We start from the raw sequence: 17834 nt of genomic DNA, 5'->3' as shown, positions 1-17834 counted from the left end.
TCATCTTCCTGCCAAACTCACCAAACCCGGGATGCTGGGAGAGCTCTGCTGCAGGCTCAGCATCCCAGGGCCTCAGCTCTTCCCACTTCCCAGTCTTTGCTCATCCCGCACCATCCTCTTATTCCCCCACATCCCCCCCCCCCCAAAAAAAAAAAAAAAACAAAAAAAACCAAACCCACAACACTTTCAGGAGGCTGCACAAAGCCTCACCCTGCTGTCGGGAGCCGGGAGTGGGGCAGATAATACAATCTCTGAATTTATTTCACCTTTTTCCTCTGGTTGCGAATTGTCCGGGAGCAGATGGTGATTTTCTCAAGTGGATCCCTTATTCGAAGTCACTCACTGAGACAACGATGGCTCAAACAAATCCCGGGCCCCCTGCAAAGCCATCATTTGCTCTTCCCATCTGCCCGGCCACTGCTCAGCCTGCCGGAGGGGAGCGGGGAGGCAGGAGAGGGGCAAACCCCCCCCCCTTCTTTTCTGCCTTTTCCCCCTTCATCTCTGCTCAGTTCCCAAGGAGTCTGAAGTTCTGGAGATGTCAGGATCCACCTCCCAGCTCTGCCCAGGTTTGGGGCTTGGAGGGTGCTTTCCCCTGCCAGGGATGGGGTGAGGATGGGAGGGAGCCCAGTTGCAAATGGGGAAGCTGCTCCTGCTGCACCTTCCTGCCCAGCCTGGGGATGGGAAATGGGTGGTTTTAGGGTGGTGAAACACCAAAAGAGGCCCCAAAGAACTTGTGTTTGCAGCAGCCCCTGGAGCACATCCTGGAGGCACTCGGGGTTTGGGCTGGGATGTGACAAAGGCAGCTTGGGGACAGCTGCTGGCAGCCAGAGCCCTTCCAGTGCTGGTGGCATCTTGCTGAGGGGCTTTCTGCAGGTCCTCAAGGGTTGAGCTTTGCCTGGCCAGTGTCTGCCACCCTCCTGCAGTCCCTCCAAGGGGATCTGTGTGCCTGCAGCCTGGCTCTGAGTGCTGGCAGGTTGGGAAGGGGCCAGGCACTGGATTTGATCCAGCCATGGGATGACAGTCCCCCCGATGCCCCAACTTTTCCCCCTTCCCCCATAATTATGAGAATGGAGTCAAATGGGGAGATCCACACAATGCTCCTGGAGCTGGGACATCCCTGACCTCCCCACCCAGAGAAAGGCTGAGCTGGGAAATGCTCCCACAGGGATCTTCTCCCTCTTCCTGCCTGGATTGTCCTGTTTTGCTTTTCTTTTTATCCCTCTTGAAAACCCACAGGGAAGGAGCTGGGCTGACACACCCAGTGTCCTCACAGGGGACAAGTGGGAACCCCACTGTAACTGGAGCCATCTGGGGGGGCACTAGGGGGGGTGGGGGTGCTTTGAAGGGTTCACAAAGGGTGAAACACTTTGAAATTCAGTTTCCTCTCCCCCCCCTCCCGCTCCCCCCAGGCTAAACAAATACCCCTGGCCAGGAGATGCTTCCCCATCCCCATCCCTTTTGTTCCCAGGCCTTTGTCCAGGGCTGGGGAAGGGGCCAGGACCACCCTCCCACCCCCCACCAGCCTCCCCAGGGACACCCTTGCCGACAGGGTCCTGTGCTGCCTGGGAAGCTGGAGGTGACATCTGTGTCCCTCACCACAGGGCTGGGGGACACCCCGTGGCCACCGTCCCCATGGCCTGGCTGCCACTTTTTTTGCCCATGACTGGGAGCTACTCAGGGCTCTTGGTCTCTCCTGTCCCCACCGTGTCCCCTCCTGGCATCCCAGCTCTGCACATGGGCAGTGCCACCAACTCGTGGCACCCATCAGTGACCCCCCCAGATGCACCCATGGGACCCTGGAGGCAGAGGGGTTGTGTCCCCATGGCAGGGACCCCACAGAAAAAAAGCCCAAGCAAAAACTCGGTGGCTTTTGCAGTGACCTGGCCCCGGGACCCTTCAGGTGGCTTTTCATTTACATCCCAAAAGCCACTTCAGTGCCACCCCGGGGAGGGATGGCTTCAGGGAATTGCTTTCTGGAGCAAAAAGTTGAGGGGAAAAAAAAAAAAAACCAAAAACCCAAAAAACCACACACAAAAAAACCCCAAACCAAAAAAAAAACCAAAAACCAAAAACCCCACAAAAACCAAACAAACAAACAAAACAAAAAAAACCCCCAAACCAACCCTTTGAACCATCAAACAACCTCGATACGACCGAGGAGACCCCAGTGCCAGCCTCAACCCACCTTGTCCCTGCTTGTCACCCCCTTGCTCTGTGCCCACAGCGAAGGTGACACTGGGACCAAGCCCTGGCTTTGCCCCGGGGTGAAGCATTTCTCAGGGAGGGTTGTTTGAAATGTCCCCTGTTGTTCCTGCCTCACACAAGGAATTACCAGAAGAAAATAAATACCTTTTTGTTGTTGTTGGAACTGTGAAAGTGTCCCCGGGATGGGCAGGACCCATTTGTCCCATCCCTTGGTGTCCCTGTCCCCCCCGGGGTCCAGCCAGGGATCTCAGGAGCATTTCCAGACAACAAAAGCTCTCTGGCTGCCTCCTCCCTTATCTCCCTTCCCCATGGCCAGGTTATCTGAGGGGTGGAAAAACCCCCAGGACACCCCGATCCCATTCCCTGGGAATCCTGGCAGGAGCAGAGAGTGGGTGGGGGGTGCAAAGCCAGGGGCTGCCAGCACTGGGGGTCCCATCCTGCGTGGGGCAGAGCCCTTGTTCTCCCCCTGCCATCCTCATTGCCTGCAGCAGGGTGGGCAAAACCTTCCAGGGGGAAGGGAGGGATCAGCCAGACCTCCGTCCCCCTTCTCATCACCTCCCCCTGTGGGACAGCCCCGGAGATGCTGAGTCCCGGAGAGGCTGAGCCGGCGGGGAGAGCAGCCCCGGGCTCAGCCCGGTGCTTGTCACCCAGACAAGAGATCAATAACTAATTTCACTGCAGCAGCAGTGCCGGGTTTTTTCCAATAATTGTGAGCCGGCAGTGGGGAATGAGGCTCTCAGCACCAACCCGCGCCCGATCAATCGCCACACTGCTGGGGCAGCAGGAAAACTCATTTTTCTCCTTTTCTTCCCTCTCTCCCACCTCCTCCCGCTCCATCCCTCCTCCTCCTCCTCCTCCTCCTCCCCCCAGAGCGATGCTGGCTGAGCCAAGGGCTGTGTCCCCACGATGTGGGCTCTCCTGAGGTGTCCCCACGGTGCTGGGGACGATGGCTGAGCCACTCCTGCTGCTTCAACAGCCCTGAGCACTTCTGTCCCTGTCACCTGCAGGACAGACCCAGCTCCTTGTGCAGAGCATTGGGCCCAGCAGCTCAGATGAAGGTGGCAAAGGGGCCTGGGACTTTTGGTGGCCTGTTGGTGGCCTTTGTGTGGTCCAAACCTGACTTTTTCTTTGTAGGAATCCAGAGGGAAATCTCCAGGTTTTCATCCTGAGCCCTGCTGGGTTTTTCCCAGAACTATCGCTGAGCTCTTCTGGTTCTGCAACCCCACCGTGCCTCAGTTTCCCCTGTAGGTATCTTTAATCTATGAGGCTGAGAACATCCATCCCCTCCTGCTATGAACCACCACGGGCTCCTTGTCTGGGGCAGGAGGTGTTGCTGGTTCCCAGCTCACAGGGTTTTGGGGTCCCCAGGCTGATCCATGTGGTCCTGTGATCCATGCACCCAGAAGGATGGAGAGATGCTCAGACAAGGTGGAGACTGGGAAACCTCTGGATCTCCCTGGTATCTCCAGTGGGATCTGGATGGGGCTCTGTGCTTGGGCTCTGCAGCAAGGAGGGCTCAGCTGTGGCTTTGTCACCACAGCAGCATTCAAGCACCCTCACCCCATGCAGAGGGCAGCAGCGTGGCCCCTTGTCCTCCCTCTCTCTCTTTTCCCCAAGAGCACCCCCATGAATTCCACCTGCCCTTCTCTGCAGAGCACCAAGCCCTGCCTGCATCATTTCAAAGTTTTATTACTTGCCTTGAAGGCTCTTATTGATTGGGGTCCTCTCCAGCTGATGGAGCTTTTAGCATGGGCTGGGCTGACCAAACGAGGCTGAAATTTCAGCCTGGCCAAGCTGTGGCTTAAAACCTCTGTGACACTGGCTCAGGGGACACCCCTGTGCCCAAGAACAGAGAGGTCTCCATGTGCATGTCCACACCAGCCCTGTCTGCCCTTTGAGATGCTTTTTTTGACCCCAGTGAGGGCCAAAAACTTGCTGGGAGGGAGGGGGCAGCAACCCACGAGCCCACCCCCCTGCACCTCCTGATGATGTCCCCGGGCTTCCCCCTCCCTGAGTGGCACCAGCAATGGGTACCACGCTCCAGCAGGGGCTTTTCCTACCCCCCCCCTCCCATAGAGCTGGGGCTGGTGGCCAGGAGCCCCTTCCAGGGGCTGTTTGACCCTGGAGGAAAGGCAGAAACTGGTGGCTGAGCAGATGCCAAACTGGTCACTTCCACCCTCTTCCAATTTTCCCACCTTTGCCCTCCCTTCCCCCTCTTCCTTGCTTTCACTCCTGGTCCCCCCACATCCCTGGAGGTGCCAGCGAGTGGTTCTGCTGGGTTTTGGTGGAGCAGGGTGGGGGGTGGTGGGAGCCCCCACGGCTCCTTTAAGAAACCCACAACCGGCTCCAGAAATCAGCTCAAGGTCACAGCGAGAACCTGCGGACTTGGCAGCAGCGCAGGGAGGAGGGAGGGAGGGAGGGAGGGAGGGAGGGAAGGAGGGAGGGAAGGAGCCCAGATCAAAAGGGAATCACAGCCAGGGAGAGGGAACTGCTGGCGGCACCACGGAGGGAGCAGGAGGTTGGGGTGCAGCAAAGTGGGGGGTGCAGGGGGTTCCCACCCATGGGTGGCTCACTCCCTCCCCCTCCCGGGATTGCTGTGTCCCCTCGAGGTGCCACCCGATGTGCTCGTGGCTGTCCAAGCCGAGGGAAGTCCCGTTGTGTCCCCAAAGCCACCCCGGGAATGCTGGAGCCAAGTCCCTCCCACGGGACTTCCCGGGCTCCAGGGGAGGTTTTCCAGCTTGGGAAGGAGGAGCTGCTGGTCCCGGAGGGTCGGATCCTGCAGTGGCTCAGGGAATGGGCCCAATCCCAAACTCTTACCTTATTTTCTTTTTAAAGCAGCAGCTCCTGGAATCCTGTGACTGCTGCCGAGCCTCTGCCTTCGTTTGGAGCCGGGAGGATCTTTGGAGCTGGTGGGGAAAAGTAAATCTTTAAAGGCTCAAACCCCAGGAAATTAATTAAAAAAAAAAATAAATAGTTAAGAAACCCTCAACGCTTCAATTTTTTTTAAAAAATCTTTGGTATTAAAACAAACTTCACAATTTTGGGTGCTCTTTGTCCTCTGGGCAGGTGAGGCCAGGGGGAAGTGAAAGCACCAGAGATGAAGCAGCTCAACCCCCTCCAAACCAAGATGTTCCCAGCTGGGTCAGCCCAGCCCCGGGGCCCATCCTGCCCCACAGACTGCAGCACAAAGACCCCTCCGAGGGGACAGTGGCACCTGGGGGGCTTTCAGGGGACAAAGCTCAAGCAGAGTCACCCCTGGAGGTGGCAGCAGCCAGGCTGGGGCTGAGCATCATTCATAAGCAGCTTGTTTTAGGGTTGGTTTGGTGATGCCAGGTTCTAATTTTCATCAGCAGAATGAATCTGGGGAGTTATTTTTCCCTTCCTCCCCCTCCCCTCTCTCTCCTGCCCACTCTAGAGGGAGAATTGGATCATTTTTTCCCAGGAGCTCAGCACCATTAACATTCACCCCTGACACATGGGAGCTGAGCTGCATCCTAAGGGGTACCTGAGCCCTCAGAGGGGACCTGGGCATCAACTTAATCCCTCCCATGGCTTGGGCAGAGAGATTTCCCCCCCTGTCCCTCTGGCAAGCAGGGTGGGTGAGATCCTGGGCACCTGGACATTGGGCTTCCTGAAAAAAAAATGAAAGCTGAGAAACTGTGGGAAGAGCACCCAAGACAAAGGGGATGGCCAAGTCCTGCTGGATTTGGTGTCTTGAGTCATGTAGATTGGGGACCTGGGGCTTTCCTGCAGGCACCTGGATTTGCAGGCTTTGGGTTTTCCTTAATAAAGGTTAACAAAATGATCACCATCATCATCATCATCCCCCTCCTTATTATAAATGTTATTTAATCTTGCAGACCAGCAATAGCACTGGGGAGCTGCAGTCAGCACAGCCTCATCATCCAGCCAGCACCACACTGCCCGTGGTGTGTGCACTACAGGTCTGTGTGTTCCAGCTCCACGTGCAACCTATGGAATCTATATGTGGAGCAGCCTGTGCTGAGAATGCCCTTTCCTTGCTTGGCTGAGGTCTGGAAGGGCCCCAAGACCTCGGGCAGTTGGAATCCCAGAGCCTCCCAGGTTTGATGCTTGACTGAAGCGTGGCCATTAACACCATTGCCCGTTCCCAAAGCCAGCTGGGTTCCCCAAAAGCCCTTTCAAGCCCTGTTTCAGCCCCATTTCAAGCTCCCCCAAACACTAACCCACACCTGCAGCCACCAGCTCTGCATCCAGCCAGGGAGGCAGCAGCCCCGGGGAGGGAAAAGGGACTTTTGCAGCAGCCCCTGCCCTTTGGATGGAATTGAAGGCAGCTCCTGGCTGTGTGCAGGCACAAAAGCCCACCTGAGCCCACCACCCTTAACCATTTCCTTCCTGGATACCAACCCTGTGCTGGGGCATCCTGCCTGGGAAATGAAATCAGCTCTGATGGGAAGCGCAGCTGAGCCTGGGACATCCCTGGGAGGAAAAAAAAAAATAAACCAACAGCAACAACCAAAAAAACCCCAACCTAAAACCCACAGATGTAGCTATATTAAAAAAAAAAATGAATAAAACCAACCAGCAAAAGAAAAACAAGTTGAGAATGAATGGGAAATCAAGGTTAAACCCTGTGTGTGCTGCCACCTCTGTCACCCCACAGCTGTCCCAAGCTGGAGCTGAGAGGAAGGCAAGCCTGGGATGGTTGGTTTGTCCCACCAAAGGGCTGCTTTTTAGCTCCAGCAGGAGGGCTGCTTCAGTACAACCCTTTATTTAAAAAAAAAAAAAAAAAAAAAAAATCTTTCTGTCTCTGGAGAAGGGAGCAGGCGGGTGCTGAGCCCAGGGTGAGGGCAGAGAGGCGTGAGCTGAGCCCAGCGCTTTATTTTTAGCCTGAGTTTAACAAGTATTAATTAATAAAGAGTGTAAATGCTAATGCTGAGATGACACAAACTGCCTTGCCTTGAAATGAATGCTTGGGACTTGTCTGTGAGGGGATTTACAGCCGGGTGGGTTCGTGGGGGCTAAATCATTGCTCAAAGCACAAGGAGCAGCTTGAGCTGAGCCCAGCATCAGCCCTGCTGCAATGGGATGTGCTGGGATGTGCTGGGATGTGCTGGGGACTCAGGGCTACACCAGCTCATCCCTCCTGACAATATTTCCCAGCAGGTTTGCAAGGTGTGGGAAATTTTAGTCTCCCCCCATTGGGGATGAGAGGTTACCCCTTGCTGATTTGGGGGGTGGAAAGCAATTCTGGGGGGGAAAAAAAAAAATAAATCTTTTTGTTCCTTCTCCTTTCTCTTCTCAAACACAGCCAGGCAGGAGCTGCTGCCTGCAGGCACCTCCTGCAAGTCCTGCTCACCTGGGGATGATGGTGGTGATGGAGAGCAGGAGGCTGAGTAGCATGACCAGTGTGAACTGGGAGCACTGGGAGCCAGGGAAACTGCTGAGCATGCCCACTGCATCCTCCCAGTGCCCACTGCATCCTCCTCCTGCAAATACTGGATCCTCCCAGTGCCCACTGCATCCCCCCAGTGCCCACTGCATCCTCCTCCTGCACATACTGGATCCTCCCAGTGCCCACTGCATCCTCCCAGTGCCCACTGCATCCTCCTCCTGCACATACTGGATCCTCCCAGTGCCCACTGCATCCTCCCAGTGCCCACTGCATCCCCCCAGTGTGTTTGCTGCATCACCCAGCCCAGGAACCAGTGGGACTGCAGATACCTCAGGAGGGGTCTGGGGTCCCCCCATCCTTCCCATGTCAGGAAGGTTCCTCTTCACCCAGGGGTGCTCAGCTGCCATTTTGGGGAAGCTGGAAAGGCCCGAGCTGGTTTTCTTCAAAGGTCTGGCAGGGTCCAGCACTTGAAGCATGCAGGGAGTTGTCACACTCTGGGAATGAGAGGAAATTATTTAATTTCTATCCAAGCCCCACTCTCTCTAGGGCAGGTGGCAGAGCTCCGACTCAGGGGGAGGATGCTCCAGGCTGGCCCCTTGCAGCCCCTCACCACCCCACGAGGACCCCTGAGAAATCCTCACCCGTGGCCTCTCCAAAACACCCAAAATTCCTCCCCGTGGGCTGGTTGGGCAGGATGGGCAGGGTGGGTGTCTGTGGGTCAGGACCCTGCTGGGGTGTGGGGTGGGCTCCCCCCCCAGCCGACCTGCCAGGCTGCTCTCCAGCAGCTCCCTATGATGGAATTTTAATTTAGTTAGTTGAGTTCTTTAAACAGTGTGAACTTGCTAAGTGCTTTGCATATTTTATACTCATGAGTAACATTTATCAAACAGAAAGTCCAATTAATCAAAGAGGGGAGCTTTTGGAACTCAGAGCAGTTGGTGTTCTCCCTCTTTCTCCCTGATGACAGCTTTGCTCTGCCTCTCCCTCCTTCCCATCCTCTTCTCCTTCCTCTCCCTCCTTCCCATCCTCTTCTCCTTCCTCTCCCTCCTTCCCATCCTCCTTTCCTTCCTCTCCCTCCTTCCCATCCTCTTCTCCTTCCTCTCCCTCCTTCCCATCCTCTTCTCCTTCCTCTCCCTCCTTCCCATCCTCCTTTCCTTCCTCTCCCTCCTTCCCATCCTCTTCTCTTCCTCTCCCTCCTTCCCATCCTCTTCTCCTTCCTCTCCCTCCTTCCCATCCTCCTTTCCTTCCTCTCCCTCCTTCCCATCCTCCTTTCCTTCCTCTCCCTCCTTCCCATCCTCCTTTCCTTCCTCTCCCTCCTTTCCATCCTCTTCTCCTTCCTCTCCCTCCTTTCCATCCTCTTCTCCTTCCTCTCCCTCCTTCCCATCCTCCTTTCCTTCCTCTCCCTCCTTCCCATCCTCTTCTCCTTCCTCTCCCTCCTTTCCTTCCTCTCCCTCCTTCCCATCCTCTTCTCCTTCCTCTCCCTCCCCACTGCCCTGCACCAGCCCCAGAGCCAGGGCAGCTTCACCGGGCACTACACACACACAAAATCTCTTTTCCTCCCCCCATACCACACACACCAGACCTGTAACTATAAATGTACAGCTTTTATACATATTATGTGTGTATATATGTATGTGCACACCTCCTTGCACATCTATCCATACACATCTGCCTGGAACTCTCTCTCTGGTGTGTAAATATATGTGTAGATATACAAACAGGCCTAAGAGGTCCATTTACACTATATATAAAAGTATATTCACACTTACACACAGTTATACTCATATTATACACACAATACATAGATTTTTTTTTCTTCTCTCTACATACAAGCTATTATTTACACACAAGCTATTATTTAGCATACAGTGTATAGTCTATCACCTCTGTTACACCATGTGTAACAAACACACCTATATATTTTGGGAGGTTTCAGCAGTATCAGTGATGATGCTTCAGCCTCCCAGCAGGAGCCCAAGGCTGAGGGTCTGTGGTGGTGGGATGGATGCTCCCAGCCTCGAGCCATGCAGGGCAGCTGCCAGGCCAGCAGAACTGCCCAACCAGCTCCCTTTGGAGACAAAAACCAGTGCCAGGGCCACAGAATCATAGAATCATAGAATGGGCTGGGTTGGAAGGGACCTCAGAGCTCATCAAGTCCAACCCTTGATCCACTCCCCCCGTGGTTCCCAGCCCATGGCACTGAGTGCCACATCCAGGCTCTTTTGAAATATCTCCAGGGATGGAGAATCCACCCCTTCCCTGGGCAGCCCATTCCAATGGCTGAGCACCCTCTCCCGAAAGAAATTCTTTCTCATGTCCAACCTAAACCTCCCCTGGCACAACTTGAGACCTCTTGTGCCCTCTTATCTTGCTGAGAGTTGCCTGGGAAAAGAGCCCAACCCCCCCTGGCTCCAACCTCCTTTCAGGGAGTTGTAGAGAGTGATGAGGTCTCCCCTGAGCCTCCTCTTCTCCAGCCTCAACACCCCCAGCTCCCTCAGCCTCTCCTCAGAGGATCTGTGCTGGATCCCTTCCCCAGCCCAGTTGCCTCCTTTGGACCTGCTCCAGCACCTCAATCTCCTTCCTGAGCTGAGGGGCCCAGAACTGGACACAGGACTCAAGCTGTGGCCTCACCAGGGCTGAGCACAGGGGCAAATCTGGAGTACAGGGCAAAATCAGGAATCCCTGAAAAGCCTCCTGGGCAGGAGTTTTTCTGCAGCCCCCCCATCCCACAGCCCCTCTGCTTGGTGCTGGGGTTGCTTTTGCCACCGGTGCTGGAAGATGAGAGGTGCTGGCAGGAGGGGAACCACATCTCTGCCACCTCTCTGAGTGTCTCGGTGGCTCTCAGTGAGGAGCTCTGACCTAATTTATTCCGACTTCCCAAGCCTTGGCCATGGTGGAGACAGCTGGAGGAGCTGGGCAAACCCTGACAAGGGGCAGAGCAGATGAGATGGGATCATCCCAAGTACCTGAGGGTTTTTCCCAGGGTCTCAGAGGGTTTCTTTGCTCTGTTAATTGCCCTCGATGGGTGCAAATGGGTTAGGAAAGGGACCCAGGTTAAAAGGGGCTGATGTGCCAGAGCTGCAGGACCTGCCTTGCAAATCACCTGTAGCAACATGTGCCGTCCTGGTCACCTCTTCTCCAAAATGATAGTGCAAAATTAATTAGAATTAATTAATCAGAAAAGGGTAATAAGGATGATTAAGCACCTGGGGGAAAGAAAAAAAAAAAAATATTCCTGAAGAGCAATTGCAGAGCCGGTGATTGCCCTGAACGGCACCAAGCGAGAGGGAGCAGGAGGGAAGTGTGCAGGAGAAAAAGGGTCTGGAGAGGGTGTTCTCTGCCTTGTTGCACAATTACCGAGTGCCAAAACTCCAAGTGCTCACAGGAAAAGCATTTCCCGGCAGCAGCAACCACGGGGAGGCAGCGGAGCCGAGGAGGGGAGCGGGCGGCTCCGCGGCGTGGCCGGAGCTGTTGCTGCTGCCATGGGTTCGGTGGGTTTTTTTTTTTTGTTTGTTTGTTTTTGGGGTTTTTTTTTTGTTTGTTTGTTTTTGGGGTTTTTTTTTGGGGGGGGGGTTTTGGTTTTTTTTTGTTTGTTTGTTTGTTTTTTGGTTTTGGTTTTTTGGGTTTTTGTGTGTTTTTTTGTTTTTTTGGGTTTTTTGGGTTTTTTTTTGTTGTTGTTTTTTTGTGGGGGATTTTTTGGGGGCTTTTTTTTGGGGTTTTTTTTGGGTTTTTTTGGGGGTTTTTTGGGGGGGTTTTTGGGGGGGTTTTTGGGGTTTTTTTTTTTGTTTTTTTGGCAGACTTGGCTGTGCACAAAGCTGGCCCCGAGGTTGGCCTCGTCTCCAGCAGAACGTGGGACCCAACAAGGTGTCCTCAGACCCTCGTCCCCTTTGCTGGGCTCAGGAGCACGGCAAGCTGAGAGGTGCTCAACCCGTTTCTTTTCCCTTAATTTTCAGCCTCACGCTGTTGCTTTAATAATAATAATTAAAAAATGAAATCAAAGGGAACTCTTGCAAGCAGGATTGGTCCCCAGTTCATTGAAACCTGAGCTCCAGTGCTGGGGGGGGACAGGAGAACTGTCCCCTCCCTGCCACTGCAAAGGGTTTGCTGGAGAGGGCTTGAAGGAGTCCCCAGGGCAGTCTGATGGGGAAAAAAAGGAGAAAAAATGTGTTTTTTGGGAAGCAGAGGGAGCAAATACTGCAGGTTTTGGGAAACAGGTGACATGGATGGGATGTGGGTGCCTCACGACCTGTTTGAGTCTGCAGGTGACAGCCACAGAGATGCAATGGCCACTGGTGGCTTCAAAACTGGTGGGGTTTGGTGGTTCTGGTGTCCAGGAATGGGTTGCAAACACCCTGTCCTGGGAGCTGCTGCCCAGTGTCCCCTCCCCAGCACCAGATGGCCACATTTCTTTACAATCTGGAACAAAAAATGAGGCAAAAAAAGTGCTTTCTGCCCTGAGAGGCTCTCACCACATCCCCAACTCCACAAATCACTCACCAACAGGTACCTACCAGGCCCCTTAGGACATTTTTGGGGTGCGAGTGGGTGCTGGCTGGTGGTGCCTGTGCCCATGCTGCTGCCTCCTGACTGCTTTGGGTGATTTCCAGCAGATTTTGTTCCTACAGGATTCCTGAATGTCAGGAGAAGGTGAGGGAGCAACTGGTGCCCTGCTGAGGGAAGGATTCACTCCTGTTAAGACACTGGAGAATCCAGTGGAGAATCCACCCTGCCCTCCTTTTCCCAAGATCCAGTTGTCACCAACAGCTTTGTCACTGTCCCCACAGTGATCCCCCTTTCCATAGGGCCCCAACGCTGGGGTGTGGAGGAGGCCACTGGGATGGGATGGGAGGCAATGGGGTGGGATATTGTCCCCCCCACAGCAGACAGTGGGTGGGTGGGTGGGTGGTGACTTCTCCACCGGGGCCGGTCCCAGCTGCATCCCGGGCTCTGGGGGTGCCATGAGGAGGGGATCACAGCTGTGATGAGCCTGTCAGGTCTCAGCTCCCTGTGTGGGGAGCCGGGGGGGACGGGAGAAGCGTGGCCACCACCGTGGGGGTGTCCGGTGCCCCCAGGGGCGATGGGTGCGGGCAGAGGGTGCAGGTTCCCGGTGCGGGGTGCAGGGCTGGGGGTGTCAGAGCCGGGGAGGGGGTGTGTGAGGGTCCCGTTGTTTCGGCCCCCCCAGCCCACAGCCCCGCGGAGCTCCGCGGCGGCGGAACAAGAGCGGAACAACAGCACCTCCGTGCGGCCACGGCGGGAGGGGACAGGACGGGACAAGGACAGCGACAGCAGCGGCACCGGGACAGCGGCAGGGGACAACCCCCCCCCTCCCCATCCCTCTCCGGTACCAAATCCCGATGTTCCTTATCCCGACACTCGCTGTCCCCCCACCCTTTTTTCCCGTCCGACCGAGAGCAGGGGGTGGCACAAAGCCCCCGGGGCCGTTGGTGACACTTTGGGGGGTGGGTGTCACACCACGGGACCTCCCCGTCCCTCAGCACCCCCCGAACCCCGTCCCGGTCCGTCCCACAGCCGAACCCCCCCCCCCTCCCCGCTGCCCCCCCCGGCCCGGTAGGAGAGCGGCGGGAAAGCCCGCCCTCCGGTGTGACGCCACTATGACGTCACCGCAACCCCGCCGCCTGATTGGTTCCCTTAGCCGCCCGTCACGGGTTGGGGTTGGGGGGGGAGAGAGCGCGGCCGCCGCCTGAGGTAACCGGGGGGGAACCGGGGGTCGCGGCCATCGGGAGGGAGGGGGCGGCACCGGGTACCCCCCTGCCCGGCTCCGGAGCCCGCTCCGCCGGTCCGTATAGCGGCGGGGGAAGGCCGGGAGGAGCTGCCGGGGCCCGGGGTGCAGCCCGGAGGCCTGCGGAGCTCCCCAGACACCGCAGCCCTGGAAGGGAGGGAGGATGGGGGTGGGGGGCTCCCCAGCCCCATGGGGTGTACCGGGGGGTGTACCGGGGGAACGGGTGGGGTAGAACTGGAACCAGGGACACACCCCCCCTCCCCAGACCTCGGGGTGGGACCCCCCTGCCCCCTGAGGTGCACACACACCACCCCCCCCCCCCCGTGCCCTGGGGACCCCCGGACCCTGCAGATGTCCCCAAGGGTCGGGGAAAGGGTCCCACATTGGGGTGGCAGGGCCAGGGGGGTGTGGGGTGCCCTGGGCTGGGGAGGGGGCCACGGTTTGGGGGTGGTGGTGTTTGGGGGGGTGGGTTGTCCCTCTGGGTGTTCTCAAGCTGTGTTGGTGGTTGGTGACACCCAGAGGGTCACCCAGGTGAAGCTGGGGGGGGTCACCCAAGAAAGGGTGACAAGGCCTGGAGGGGGAACTGGGGGCCCAAGCTGTGAAGAGATCAGAGCAGTGCTGCCTAAAGCAGAGACAAAACCCCCCAGGTCCTGGCAGCCCCCCCAGCTCAGCCTCCTGCCCCCCAACCCCTCCAGGAAGATGCCCAAAGGGTCTGGGTAGTTCTTACCTTCAGCTCCCTGAGGCAGTGGGTTGGCTTTGCTCACACTTGCTTGGTGGTTTTTTTGGGTCCAAAAATCTCTCCTTTTCTACCTCTAGATCGCAGCACAGAGCAGCTCCCAGCACCACTGAGCCAAACTGGATTTCAAGCGGTGATTTGTCAGGTGAGGTGTTGTGTCCCTCTGCTCCAGCTCCGGGTTGTTCAACACCACACAGGGCCACCACAACTGCCCAAGCTGCCAGAGAAGAGGTTGTGTGTCTAATGGGATACTTGCCAGCAAATTCAAGCCCTGAACACTATATATTTCTTTTATTTGTGAAGGTGTTTAAAGTCCTTGAATCTACCCTTTCACCACTTTAAATCCAGTTTCTAATCCCCAGTGCAGTTAATCACAGCCACAGTGGTTTGAATTATGAGATGTCTAGGGGGGGGGATTTATAGCTTGTATTGCTGATTATACCTTGACTTTATTATTTTGCAAATATCTAACTTGTGGCCACAGCTGAGATTTGCAATCCTCAGGCAGGTGCTTAGGATAACTCTTAGCAACTCCAGATGTAACTGGAAGTGACTGATGGGGCTGCTGCTGCTACAGATAAACCTGGGATCTGTGAAATGTTAAGATGGGGGGAGAAAAAAAGAGGTAGAATAGGTGAAAAGGGTGAGAAAATAATAATATAACTGTGTGTATTGCAGGGTGAGGCTCTGGCTGCCTGGCCTGGCTGAGCCATCCCTATCCCAGGAGGGGTTTTGGGGCATTTTTGGTCTCCAGAACATACCAAGATTTAGGTTTTTGTTCTTTCCTGTTCTCAGCTGAAGGTTTTTAGGGCTTGAAATAGCCCTGGGGAAGGGGTGATAAATAGAAACCGGGGTACTCACAGAGCTGACTCCTGCCTCCCTGGTTTTGGGGGGGGATTTTGTGCCTCCTGTTCTTTTTGGATCTGACTGGTGGTTTCTCCCCTGTCCTGGAGGAGCAGCAAGTCCCCCGTGGGCACTGCCTGTGGGCCAGCATGACCAGTGAAGTGGTGGAGAACGAGCTTGAGTTTTACTCCAAGGCAGAGAAGTACTGGAAGGATGTGCCCCCCACGGTGGATGGGATGCTGGGGGGCTACGGCCACATCTCCAGCATTGACATCAACAGCTCCAGGAAGTTCCTGCAGAGGTTTCTGCGGGTAGGTGGCCAAGTCTGTCCTGATCCCAAAGATCCTTCTCCCAGCGGGGAGCCAGGGGCTTCCAACTTGCTCTGGGGGATCTTCTGGAGTGTGTGTTTGTGTCTGTCTGTCTGTCTGTCTCTGTGTGTGTGTGTGTGTGTGTGTGTGTGTGTGTGTGTGTGTGTGTGTCTGTCTGTCTGTCTGTCTGTCTGTCTTCTGTCTGTCTTCTGTCTGTCTGTCTTCTGTCTGTCTTCTGTCTGTCTTCTGTCTGTCTTCTGTCTGTCTTCTGTCTGTCTTCTGTCTGTCTTCTGTCTGTCTTCTGTCTGTGTGTCTGTCTGTGTCTTCTGTCTGTGTGTCTGTCTGTCTTCTGTCTTCTGTCTGTGTGTCTGTCTGTGTCTTCTGTCTGTGTGTCTGTGTCTTCTGTCTGTGTGTCTGTCTGTGTCTTCTGTCTGTGTCTGTGTGTCTTCTGTCTGTGTCTGTGTGTCTGTCTGTGTGTGTGTGTGTCTTCTGTCTGTGTCTGTCTGTCTTCTGTCTGTCTGTCTTCTGTCTGTCTGCTGCCTGTCTGTCTGCTGCCTGTCTGTCTGCTGCCTGTCTGTCTGCTGCCTGTCTGTCTGCTGCCTGTCTGTCTGCTGCCTGTCTGTCTGCTGCCTGTCTGTCTCTTCTGCCTGTCTGTGTGTCTGTCTCTGCCTGTCTGTGTGTCTGTCTCTGCCTGTCTGTGTGTCTGTCTCTGCCTGTCTGTGTGTCTGTCTCTGCCTGTCCCTCTCTGCCTGTGCCCGGGTGTGTCCCACACCCCTCTCACACAGTTGCCCCATTTCTCCTCTCTGGGTCCCTCCTGGTCAGATTCAGCCCTCGCGTTTCTCGTTCCAGGAAGGTCCCAACAGGACAGGGACAACCCGTGCTCTGGATTGCGGGGCGGGCATCGGCCGGATCACCAAGAGGCTGCTGCTGCCTCTCTTCAAGACAGTGGACATGGTGGATGTGACAGAGGATTTCCTCACCAAGGCCAGGAGCTACCTGGGGGAGGAGGGCAGGCGGGTGCGTAACTACTTCTGCTGTGGCCTCCAGGACTTCAGCCCCGAGCCCAACTCCTACGATGTCATCTGGATCCAGTGGGTCATCGGTGAGGGTCGCTTGGAGGTCTGACCAGTCCCCCACCCGAGGAGGAGGTGTCCCCAGACCCTGGGAGGAGGTTTGGGTGGGAGAGCTCTTCCTGAAGGATGAGCATCACAGGAGGGTGGAGGATGCAACTGCACCCAGCAGTTGGCCTCCTGTTCCCTGTCCTTACACCAAGCTGAGGAACATCCATTTGTCTGGTTGGGAGGTCAGCACCTCAGAGATGTCCCTTGGTGGATGCCTAAGGCACTGCTTGCTCCACCAGGGATGGGATGGGATGGAAAAGGGACGAGCTGCCTGTCCCCTCACCCCACCCTGACCACCCCACAGCCCTCTGCCCCAGTGTCCAGTTTAGGGCCTGCCCTCTGTGGGGTCTCTTCCTCCAAACCCTTGGAGGTCAGGGCGGAGGTGTGAGTGGGATGGAGTGGCATAGAGCCAGGGGGACACAGGTGTCCCCTTTCTGACATATTCCCCAACCTGTAACCTCTTGGTCTCCTCCTTTCCTGCTCCCCTTCTAACCCCTGCTCTGCCCCTCCAGGACATCTCACTGACAATCACCTCTCCGACTTCCTGAAGCGGTGCCGCGCCGGCCTGCGGCCCAACGGCATCGTGGTCATCAAGGACAACATGGCCCAGGAGGGAGTCATCATGGATGATGTGGACAGCAGTGTCTGCAGGGACCTGGACGTGGTCAGGAAGATCATCCGTAGGGCTGGGCTGCACCTCCTGGCTGAGGAACGTCAGGAGAACTTCCCTGATGAGATCTACCACGTCTACACCTTTGCCATGAGATGAGGGGGAGAAAGGTCTCTCCGGGGCCAGCTGGGAGCACGGCAGCTCCTGCCAGGGCTGGGAGGGGTGAGGACTGTGCCTTCAGGGTGGGGTGGCAGGCAGCAGCCAGGGGGGTTGTCACTCCCTCTTCTCCAGGGTTGGTGGCAAGGACGGGGCTTTGTCTTCCAAGTTGCTGCTGTTTGTGAAAAGAGGCGTTTGCCAAATACATTTTCCTGCTGTTGCACTCCTGCACCTGGGCTTTGTCAGGCACAGCCAGGGCTTGATGGCATCTTCAGGGGCTCTGGATGGGAGCAAGAAGGTCCCCCCTGCAAGGGACCTTCTCTGTGGGCACCAGGAGGTTGCTGACCACATTCACACAGGGCTCCAAGTGGAGAGCAGGAGCTTGGAGCACCTCTGGGAGGAGCTCCCTGCCTTGCACTGCTCTGTGTCCCTTTCCTGCTTCTGAGCTTGCTGCTGGTCACAGCAAGAATCTGGGCAAGGCAAGCAGCAGAAATCTTGGTTTGCTACAGTGGGGAGGAGGCAACAGCAGGGTCTGGGGCTTTGTGTGGGGCTCTTATATAGAGCAGGGCTCCCACATGTGGCTAAAGAGGAGGTGGATGTAATCCAGGGGCCTCCACGTCCTCCTCCAGGGATGGGAGAAGCCCAAACAGAGGTGATGTGCACGGGGTGTTACTGGGGACCCACCCAGAGCTGTCTCCAGCCCCACCCCAACACCCAGACTGGAACACTCCCATCTCCACT

At 56.1% G+C, this 17834-nt stretch overlaps 1 protein-coding gene and 1 long non-coding RNA gene across 6 annotated transcripts; one reads left to right on the top strand and one right to left on the bottom strand.

The window, feature by feature from the left end:
* Window positions 1–243: 243 nt before the first annotated feature.
* LOC139806535 (uncharacterized) lies at window positions 244–8200 on the bottom strand. Its single transcript, XR_011730274.1, has 3 exons — window positions 7900–8200; window positions 5023–5111; window positions 244–378 (listed from the first exon to the last, which is right to left on the bottom strand). It is a non-coding gene; the product is annotated as an uncharacterized lncRNA (long non-coding RNA).
* Window positions 8201–13233: 5033 nt separating this feature from the next.
* NTMT1 (N-terminal Xaa-Pro-Lys N-methyltransferase 1) lies at window positions 13234–17316 on the top strand. 5 transcript variants are annotated; one of them, XM_071765967.1, is made up of 5 exons: window positions 13234–13285; window positions 14136–14200; window positions 15015–15209; window positions 16056–16308; window positions 16840–17316. In XM_071765967.1, exons 3-5 carry the CDS (start codon window positions 15048–15050, stop codon window positions 17094–17096), a joined length of 672 nt encoding a protein of 223 aa, XP_071622068.1. In that variant the 5' UTR covers window positions 13234–13285; window positions 14136–14200; window positions 15015–15047; the 3' UTR covers window positions 17097–17316. The 5 variants fall into 5 exon arrangements, with proteins under 5 accessions (XP_071622068.1, XP_071622070.1, XP_071622069.1 ...); XM_071765969.1 differs by having other exon boundaries at window positions 15009–15209; XM_071765968.1 differs by lacking the exon at window positions 13234–13285 and adding an exon at window positions 13288–13376.
* The last annotated feature ends 518 nt before the right edge of the window (window positions 17317–17834 follow it).

This window comes from Heliangelus exortis, chromosome 22 (genome assembly GCF_036169615.1).
Source record: "Heliangelus exortis chromosome 22, bHelExo1.hap1, whole genome shotgun sequence".
Lineage (NCBI taxonomy): Eukaryota > Metazoa > Chordata > Aves > Apodiformes > Trochilidae > Heliangelus > Heliangelus exortis.
This window is presented reverse-complemented; position numbering and strand designations above follow the sequence as displayed.

Excerpts from the sequence above, each read along its gene's own strand:
- NTMT1 (XM_071765967.1), top strand. The coding sequence starts at position 15,048 with ATGACCAGTGAAGTGGTGGAGAACGAGCTTGAGTTTTACTCCAAGGCA. Across the intron at positions 15,210-16,055 it reads TCCTGCAGAGGTTTCTGCGG|GAAGGTCCCAACAGGACAGG; the intron begins GTAGGTGGCCAA and ends TTCTCGTTCCAG. Across the intron at positions 16,309-16,839 it reads CTGGATCCAGTGGGTCATCG|GACATCTCACTGACAATCAC; the intron begins GTGAGGGTCGCT and ends CTGCCCCTCCAG.